This window comes from Notothenia rossii (assembly GCF_949606895.1).
Source record: "Notothenia rossii genome assembly, chromosome: 4".
In the NCBI taxonomy this organism is placed as follows: Eukaryota; Metazoa; Chordata; class Actinopteri; order Perciformes; family Nototheniidae; genus Notothenia; species Notothenia rossii.
In genome coordinates this window covers 89,287,842-89,297,798 of record NC_136902.1, presented here as the reverse complement: position 1 = coordinate 89,297,798, position 9,957 = coordinate 89,287,842, and the positions used below count along the sequence as shown (strand labels likewise).

Genomic DNA, 9,957 nt, shown 5'->3' with positions numbered 1-9,957 from the left:
TGATTGGTCAGCCACGTAGAGATGTATCGCCCCTTAGCCTATCACGTACAATGTGTTGGAGCGCTAGCCAATAGAAGCACTATGTTCCGGAAGTAAACAAAGGAGTCTCAGGCAGAGGGTGTGGGAGAGAAAGTCCCTCTGGAGAGATCTTTGGGATTTTAACCTTTGTCGACCATTTACATGCACTAAAACATATAACACAATTAAGAAAAGAGAGGAGGACAGCCATGTTTCTGCTCTGACTCTGAACAAACTCACAACAAATACGTAGGAAGGAAACGGACCAGAGGCGGTTTTTGCAGCACGGTGGAAAATAACTTTAATAATAAAACTCCTATGAAAACAAAAACCAGCAAAACAATGAAAGCCTGTACATTTGACAATATCCAGTGTCTGAGACTTTTTGAAGGCCAGTGGTGTGAAGTACAGCTGCATCACACATGAACCAACAGAGAGAAACCATTATAGGCTTAGAACTGAGCCTAAGGTTTTTAATATAATAAGATATGGTTCATTTACTCGGATATTGCACAAAAATCAAACACAGGCGCAGATGCTGAGGAGCACCGTATGTGGAAACGAGGAAGTAGCTTTGCATCGCAGTGTAATGTCCCTACTGAGAAGCCCCGCCCACACCATAGACTCCGCCCACACCTGCTCGTATAAAAACAAATGTAAAACATTTAAAAAGAGAGCGGCACATGTTTTCACATTCAATTCAGACACAGATCATTAAAAACACAATATGAACAAAGAAATGACCGAACATTGCGCTTTCTTTTGGTCCGAACATGTTAAAGGTTAAGAGTCTAAAGGAGGAGGGGGGGGGGGCGCTTTAAAAGACTTCCTTTTAGACTTTAGGACAAGTTGGCTAGTGATGTTCTTGATTTGCAAAGTGTGAAATAATTGTCGTTTGAAAATAAAAGCGCCTTAAAAAATAAAGTGTTTAGTTCACTAAAAGAGGATTCTGCTTTCAGTCGTTCTGAAAATATTCCAGCGTTTCAATGGTCCAAAATATATCTGAGTTTCAAACAGTGGACCCACTTTATTCTCAAATTCTCTCTCATCCTTATTTCCCTAAAACAAGTTTCTCTCTGTGGACTGCTAAAGTAGTCTGGCACATAGACGTCTCTTGATAAATTCTTAAAATGGCAAAAAAAAAGAAAAGAAAACTCATAAAAAATACAATCTTCCCGCAGTTTTGAGGCACACTTTGAGGCAGCGGGAGTGAGTGTTAAGATGCACTTCCTGTGGCCGTTTGTGCACATAGTTTTTTAGACACGTGGGTCAGACGTTTGTGTCTTTTCCGATTCCGTCACCCATCTCCGCCGTACGTAAAGCAGTTCTGGGGCGCGGTCAAACCGAGCGACCCTGCAGAGTCCGTACAAGCGGAGATTAAAGTCCGTCTGAGAGGAAACCTCCTGCTCTCCGTCGTGAACGCGCTCCGTAGGGACAGTTTATTCTTTAGTGTGGGCGCTTCACTTCCCTTCCTTTGGCTGTGAGCTCCATCCGCTGCTGCTGTGCAAAACTCGCAACGACTACACCCACCATGACTCCACAGAAATGTCTCCAGACCATGACTTTGGATTTTTACTTTTCAGGAGGCACCGAGCCAGACAGAAAGGGTAAGCTGTACAGTATATTGAGGAGGGGGTTGCTCATGTTTCAGATACTCTGCTGAATTCCCTTCTTCCAATCAGGATGGCTTTCACCTCGTCTCCTTGGCGCACCTTTCCCCTCCCGTACACTCCTTTCCCCCTGACCTCCGACCCCTGACCTGTGAGGGACTCCTCTCTCTAGGAGCGGTTGTCTTTGGCCACGTTGTGGGCCATCCAGTTCACTTTGGTGGTCCAGCTCTCTCTCAGAGCCTCGTCGAACTTCTGCCGGAACTGCTTCAGCGCATCGTCGTCTGTTTTCCCCAGAGCCAGAGAGTCCTGAGGGGGGAGAGGGGAAGAAAAGGATTTATTAATCTCACAATTACATGTTCACTCTGATAGGGTATACACCAGGGATCACCAACAATCAAATAGACACTTTCGCGGGACAGCGATTTTTATATATAGCCCAGAATTTTGAAGTTGTTGACCGGGGGAGGGGGGGTGTGTTGGTCCACGCTGGGACTCGTACTGGGACAAGTGACCATTTAGTTCCTAAATCAAGCCCAAATCTGGCCCTGGACCATTTTGCCGCTTGTCATCGCCTTCGTCACCCTGTTTCAACTCTGTCTCTACAATCGAGGCTTCGGTACCCAAACAAATCTTTAAAAAAAGTAAAATGTCCAGATAAACACTCTCATGTTGATACTATACTTCTATCAAATTCTTTTTACATCGTTTCTTGCCTTCACTTTAAGTTGTATTAAATAAATAATTTTACGTGTGTCTATTTGCACCCGGGTGAAAATAGACACACGGCAGCTATTCGGCTATTTACACCCACCCCCAAAGAAACGTAAACATCATCACTTCATGCCGTAAAGCGACACGCCTACATTAAACATTCATATAACTTATGCATATAATTAGTTTTTATTTGATTATCAGTGTAAATGCTGAGCACAAGTATCTCCTACTGCTCTGAAGAGTCAGGTTATATGCAGTGGTGATGTTACGTGTTGAGTAATCCTGTGAAGCTCTTGTCAAGGCTTGAATCATTTTCGGCCAGTGACGTCCTTGATGAGATCTGTTATTCCTCGTTCAGATCGGTTAACCCACTGACACGTTACAGGCTTAGATGACCAATATCACCCTCCTGCAAACAGCTGGAGCTCAGAACGCTCACTTTATAGTTTTTGTTTCTTCCCCCTCACATACAGTGTGTCCTCTTTGCACAATAAGAGTTGTCGAAAAATAATCAAAGCAGAAGAGATGTACAAAATATACAAACAGAAGAAGACAGACCTGTGATCAGATTGGCTGGTTGGAGTAATGTGTGACGCGTGTGTGTGTGTGTGTACCTTTAAGTACTGGATGTCTTTGACGGAGGTGAGCTCGGGCAGCCCGGCGGTCAGCATCAGGGCGAACAAAGTGATGAAGAGGTTCCCGTTCTTCCTCAACACCAGATAGGCTTCCTCACAGTACTTACGGAAACTATGGGACAAACATAACATAAAGACTATTTAATAAGACCTTTTAATAAAGCCTAATTAGGGCCGGTTTCAGGCTGGTTGAATACACCAAATCAAATATACAGAATAAGTTAGGATACGTGTTCTCTGTGCAGTATTTCTAAGCCAAGACAGAAATATAGTACTTTTCTCGTCAGAAGACCTTCATCAGTGCCTGAGCCTTTGCTGCCACCTGCTGGCGGGACACGATACTGCACAACAAAACCTATGCAATCTGCTGGGGGGTGGGTGATACCCTCCATGACCTTACATTGGCTGCATCTCAGGTCGGTTAAATGGAATCCTTGCGTCGCTCACTTGCGTCGTTTCCCTGCGTCTAGTCCCTCCCACCAGGGAAGCATGGAGAGACGCAAGGAAACACGAGAAGCAGGGAAATGAGTTTTAAGAGCAATGGGACGTCCTTTCCTCCGGAGCGTCACGTGAAGCGACGTCCGTTTGTGATGACGCCGCACAGCTGATCGTCTGACAGCAGCTCTGTCCCCGTTATTTCCACACCCAACGTTTAGTACATATTTACTGACATAAATATTTGTGTCATCTGTTGTAGACCCAAATAAATAAAATAAAATAAGAACTCATTCTCAAAAAAGATAAACGCCATTCTTAAAATGTATAAACGAAAAAATCGATCATGAAAATGTTTCCAATAAATTAATTAAATGATTTATTGACAACTTTGTTTTTCAGATATATCACATATTTGTAACTAAATGAAACATGAATTGAAACAAAACACGGTATAAACTGAGGAGCGACTCTCGTGAGGTTCATGTGTTTTCCTCACTCCGCTGGGAAACTGCTCTCATGTCGAGAAGCAACAGACGCTGCATCGTCCAATCAGTGAGCGACACACAGTAAGGGGGCGGGGCGATTCTCTGAGGACTTCACCGGAGGATGGTCTGGTGGTTCCTCGGTTATCGCTCCTCGATCCTCCGGCAGTAATAAGCGCCATGGGACGCTACTCGAGATGGCGCAGACAAATCAACTTCCGGTGATACCGAGACCGAGGAGCGAGGAAATGAAAATGGCCGACCTGAGACGCAGCCCTGGACTCTAATGTCCTCCGTGACCCGATACAACCCTGATACTCTGACAGCATCTAAATCCTCCCAAAATCCACCGTCAGATCATAATCATCTTCTTTTAATCCACAACAACAATCAGACAGGAACAAATAAACAAATGCTGCAAATAAACTCTTTTACCGTCCAACTTTTGGTATTTGGTAGTTTAATGTATAAACCGTATCTGAATTGAAGCAGAGGATGAACTAACAGGATGAACTTGAAGGAACGAACCTGGCGAACTTCTCCGTGTAGCCCGTCTTCCCCTGCTGGATGACGTGGATGAAGTCGTGTGTGAGGATGAACGGCACTCGCTCCCTCTTGATGCCGAATTTAGATTTGAAGTTTCCGAGGATGTGTCCGAAGTCTATGTGGAAGAGCTGAGGGACAACAGAGCAGTCGGTGAGCATCGAGAAGAAACAATATCATTCACACAATATCTGACCAACGAGACGGAAACAGTAACAAAAAGCAAGCCGACTGTTAAATGAAACATCGTAGATCTACATTTGGACCGTGAGCTTTATCTTTGAACAGCTGATGACTTCATCAGTTTAATGCTGGTTATAACATATCATCAAAGTTGAGAAGCTGGCTAAGAGCTGTAGCCATTGGTGACACATTTACTGTAAAGGATCAGGGTGTCAGTTTTTATTTTCTTATGTAAATTATATTATTCATACGATTTTTTATTCATTTTCAATGTATTTGTATTCTGGGACGTTTTTTTTTTTTTATTAATATTTTTGAATGAACACAAGTTCTTAATATTTTTGTTTTATACAGTCTTCACTTTTATTTTTTATTAAAATCCTCTTTTAAAAATATTTGTATTCAATTTCTATTTAATAGTTTGATCCTTTATCAGTCCCACACCGGGGACCCTTACATTGTTACAGGAACAGTGGCATAGCAGGTCAAAAAGGCATGAAAAGAAAAGCTGTCTCGATTTTAAACTTGACCCGTCTCGATGTGGACAACGCTCGTTACCGAAAGTGCAATAAGAGTTTAGCATGTAAGGGCGGTAACACGAGCAATTTGTCTAAACTAAAGTGCTCCACATCCAGACGGAGGAATGCACCGGGTTGGACTGTCTTTCTCGTAGCTCTGTAGCCCCGTCCACAAGGAACGTTTCGTGTTATGTAAACCTTAATCTTCCTCCAGAAGGACCGGTAGGCGCTTTGCAGCACACCTGTCTGTCCCACCTGTGTTGCTCTGTACCACTGTATTTTTGCAGTAAATACTTGTTTGTAAATAATTTGAATTTACAGAACTGTAAAAAACTATTTGTTTCGTGAATTGACCTTTTTTTTATTTTTAAAAGAACCGTTAAGAGTACCGTTAAAGGACCGGATCGATAAGCGGTATCGATAAAAGTAGCAGTACCGTTAAAACCTTAAACCCATCCCTAAACCTGGTCAAATAAAAAAATCAATCAGATGAAATCCCACCTGCCCGGTGCTGCGGACCATGATGTTGTCGCTGTGGCGGTCCCCGATGCCGAGCACGTACGTGGCTACACAGTAGCCCGCACACGACAGCGTGAACTCCTCGATGGCTCGCTCCAGAGCGTCACTGGGAACACAAACAGGACACGTTTAAGGGCTTAAGCAGCACATGCTGTTGATGTATTGTGATTTTAAAAAGGTTACCATCTGGCCGGGGCAACAGCTGGAAACTAGCCATGTTTGCTAAAGCTGCCCCATTTACTGTTTTATTATGACTAAACTATTTAAGGCTTTTTTCTTAGCAAGCGAAATCAAACACAGCGGTTTCAGCTTTAAAATGTGGCTTTAAAAATAATTGTGTATATTATCATTTTATTTGTTATTCAATCCTGTGTTTTTGGTTCTCGGTTGGTTTGAAGTGTTTTTATCAATCACAAAACGATGTGTTATTAACCCTTTATTACCAGGGAAGGGGAGGGGGTAGTCTTTTTTGTATTTCCTGTTTTTGGTTTGTGTTGCACTTTGTTCTACCGTTTGTGTACGAAGAGTGCTGTTTAAATAAAGTTTGATTGGATAAACCTGTGATTACTCCGGTAAAAAACACCAATCAAATACGTTATACATTAAAAACTGTGTTTCTCTGAAGTTCTCTCAAACTTTTCTACAGCTTGTTTCCCTGATATCTTTCCATCCAGATGTCGGATGAATAATTTTCATTAATTTTAATACATTTTTATTTGTAGTCCTAAATATGTGGCCTCAAACCTGACAGAAAGTCAATTTAAGACATCTTCTTGCAGACAACCACATCGCTGATGCATCAAACATCATAACAGGAAATGGACCTTAATTAAAATACTCATTCTGTTTTCCTCTATGTTTTAAAACTATTGGAAACAGTGGGATGATGTAGGTAAGGTAAGATAAAACGAATACGAAGTACTTTAAAACATGAACCTGAAAACGAATACAATATCTCGTCTTTACCCAGCATGCAGCATCTTACCCAGTGTTCCTCTCTTTCAGCCAGTTGAGCAGAGCGTCCTTGTTGAAGGCGGCGGCCGCGGCCACGTTGCTGCTCGTCAGCTGGATGTTAGCGATGGTGTCCGCAGACGAGACCACCTCGATCAGCCCGGAACGATCCCCCGTCGCCAGACAGCCGTACGGAACGATCCTGTAATGGGAAGAGGAAGAGACTTTAAGATACAAACAGCAACTATGGGAACATAACGTGGTGAGAAACAGTCTGTGTGAACCCTTGGGAATCTCCTGGCTCTCTGCATGAATTGAGGTTAAAATGTGATCTTCAGCTATAGACATCTTTCATCTCTCTATCGTACACACCCGTTTGCTACGCTGGAGGGAAAAGTCATTAAACCCTTTAATAACTGGTAAAACCTCAAACACTAGGGTAGCTCTGGATCATCTCTCACACAGTACCGCTTCAACTCAGACTTATGTATTCATAATAACATGATATTAAACTGTGGTTGTTCATTCATTCATTCTACAGGTTGCAGTTCACTCGTAAGGGACATCATGGTGATTACATAATGGCATACTAATCATCTGGGCCCAGGAGTTCAAAACTTTTAATCTCAATCAGATCAGATTTTGAAATCCCATCCTTTGTGATCCAGGATCAGACAACTCGGACAGATTTTGTCCCTGGAGTTCAAAGCAATTCAGAATCACCCTGATCCAGATTCAGACTTTTCAAGATGACTAGATCCTGAATATCAGGGTTTGAATCCTACTGATCGCCATCTAGTGGACATGAAAAATTATACAAGGAAGACAAGAGACCACATTGCAGACATCTATTATCCGCAATTACTTTTGAAAGGGGATGACAGATGATGGACTTTTTTTTTGTTGAAGATATGTTTTCTTTAATCTAAATTACATGTCTGCTTGACAATCTTTGTTGTGATCATTTTATGAGCATAAACATTTATGTCATCAACATTTGGTTGGTTGGTAGGCCACCTTTTTTTTTGCCATGAAGGCTAAACATTGTGTATTATTTCAGTTAACAAACTTTGCCATCTTATTAATATTGAAACATATTTTTAAATTAATTGTACAGTACGTTTTGCTCCGGTAATCCACGCCTCTGGTGGGATCAAGATAATCCAGTTTTTTGGGATCAAACTGAGTCCTGTGTTGTCGGTTTGAACCAGATTAAAGCTTGGATTTGATTTCCTGATCCGATCAGATATCAAAGTGATCCTAATCCTTGTTGGGGAAATATTTTCCAAGGCCAATAACTTTGACCCAGTTGATCAGTTCTGTCCTGACTGAGCACAGGCACCTGTAAGCTTGGCTGCTGTGCTCTCAGTGTTCTGTCTCCCTGTTCCTGCCTGTTGGCGTCAGCTGATAGAGGTGTTATGATTCTATCTTGTTACGCAGCATGTTGATTCTTCTCTCAGAACTAGCTAGATACATCTGGGGTAGAGTTCTTCAGAATTGACGTGGCAACTCGTGAAGTCAGAACCTCTGACTCTTGGACTTCTTTTGTGAATTCTCCGGCCGAACCTCCAAATAAACCAATCAGTGTTTGCCATCAAAGCTCCAGCTCTCCCCGTGTCTCCTTTGAGTCGGTGACTCCTCCTGCATTGCTACACAGAAGTTTCTCCCACAATCCTGTTTTTTGGTTTTGAACTACCCAAAAATTCAAATCTGATCCGATCAGATAGAGATTAAAAGTTTTGAACTAATGGGCCCAGATGACATTTTTTTTGTTTTTCTTTCCTTACACAAGATGGCAGTATTTCCTCATTTAGCAGAATTACTTGACAAATACCTACATTTTTAATTAGACTTTACTGACAGTGCCTTTAAGTCTAATTTATCAAACAGCTGATGCTTAAAGTAGGCTTAATTTGTAGATTTCATTTAATTGCAGTTAGATTAACTGAGACCAAATGCCATATCTTACTTGATGGGTGTTAAATAAAGAAAAATGAGAAGTATTTGATGAAAGATTACATCAAAATGTTAATGTGTGCACAGTACCTGCCAAAGTACTGCAGATGACAAAGCTATGGGCAGTGAAGTTGAAGAATAAAGTGAAATCCACAGTGTCAGTGTTTTTAATACGTTGTCCCTCCCTTCATCCACAATGTCCCATCACTGTGTTCGACCTCTGAACCCATGTCCCTGAAATCTGAAGCTCAACTGTCAAAACAACCCCCCCCCCCACTGCTGAGCTCCAGATGTGTGTGACGAGGGGAGAAAGTGCCAGAGTGTGTGTTTGATTAGGATGTAATGTAGATATTGTGTGTGTGTGTGTCTGGGGTGTAAAAGGGTCGCAGGTCAAACTAGCATGGGGCCATTTAGTGTCTCCCCCCACCAGAGCTTCCCCTTCCCCACAGAGAGGAGGACACACACAACACACACAACACACACACACACACACACACACACACACACACGACACACACACACACACACACACACACACACACACACACACACACACACACACACACACACACACACACACACACACACACACACCACACACACACACACACACACACACACACACACACACACACACACACACAACACACACACACACAACACACACACACACACACACACACACACACACACACACACACACACACACACACACACACACACACACACACACACACACACACACACACACACACACACACACACACACACACACACAGCTGTAATAAGTCAATTTCCCACTATGTAAAGTACATTTAATAAAGTAAATCATTAAAGTATATTTAATCGAATCAAGCCGTTACCTTCTTTTACACATTATACACAATCTCACCTTTATATGTTCACTTGAAATGCTGCTTTTTCAAAACTCTGGATGTGTACTTATTTGTCTTTATCTTCGCATCTGACTGTCTCTTTTTCTGCAACGCTGTACATTTCCCGCTTCGAGGCTACTAAAGGATTTCTGATCTGATTTACCAAAGTTGTTTTCAGCCCTCTTCCCATGGAGGTGAGCAGTAGGAATGTTTAACTAGACCCCGCAGTGCAGGGGCGCGGGAAGGGGGGTGCTGAGGCGCTGCAGCCCCCCCCCCTAGCGGCGGGCAGGCGGAGCTCTCTGTCTGCACATTTAAATTTCATTTCAGATATATTTTAGATTATATATTATTATTCAAATGATAATTTTAAACTATATGATAAATTATTTAGCTTCAGGGAGAAAAAAGATGTGGAAAAAAAGTGTTTTGTTAGTTTTTAGTCGGGCTACTTTTAACGTGACGCACAACACAAGTGACGAGTAACTGACATGGCGCAAAAACGTATCTCGAAATTC

General features: G+C 42.3%; 1 protein-coding gene across 1 annotated transcript; it reads right to left on the bottom strand.

The window, feature by feature from the left end:
• Window positions 1-293: 293 nt before the first annotated feature.
• On the bottom strand, window positions 294-6,974 carry LOC307036769 (phosphatidylinositol 4,5-bisphosphate 3-kinase catalytic subunit beta isoform-like). Its single transcript, XM_079677384.1, has 5 exons — window positions 6,646-6,974; window positions 5,643-5,766; window positions 4,426-4,571; window positions 2,957-3,089; window positions 294-1,934 (listed from the first exon to the last, which is right to left on the bottom strand). The coding sequence occupies exons 1-5, from the start codon at window positions 6,957-6,959 to the stop codon at window positions 1,797-1,799; spliced, it is 855 nt and encodes a 284-aa protein (XP_079533510.1). The 5' UTR covers window positions 6,960-6,974; the 3' UTR covers window positions 294-1,796.
• Window positions 6,975-9,957: the final 2,983 nt, after the last annotated feature.

Excerpts from the sequence above, each read along its gene's own strand:
- LOC307036769 (XM_079677384.1), bottom strand. The coding sequence starts at position 6,959 with ATGTCTATAGCTGAAGATCACATTTTAACCTCAATTCATGCAGAGAGC. Across the intron at positions 5,767-6,645 it reads CTGAAAGAGAGGAACACTGG|TGACGCTCTGGAGCGAGCCA; the intron begins GTAAGATGCTGC and ends TTGTGTTCCCAG. Across the intron at positions 3,090-4,425 it reads TACACGGAGAAGTTCGCCAG|TTTCCGTAAGTACTGTGAGG; the intron begins GTTCGTTCCTTC and ends TTTGTCCCATAG.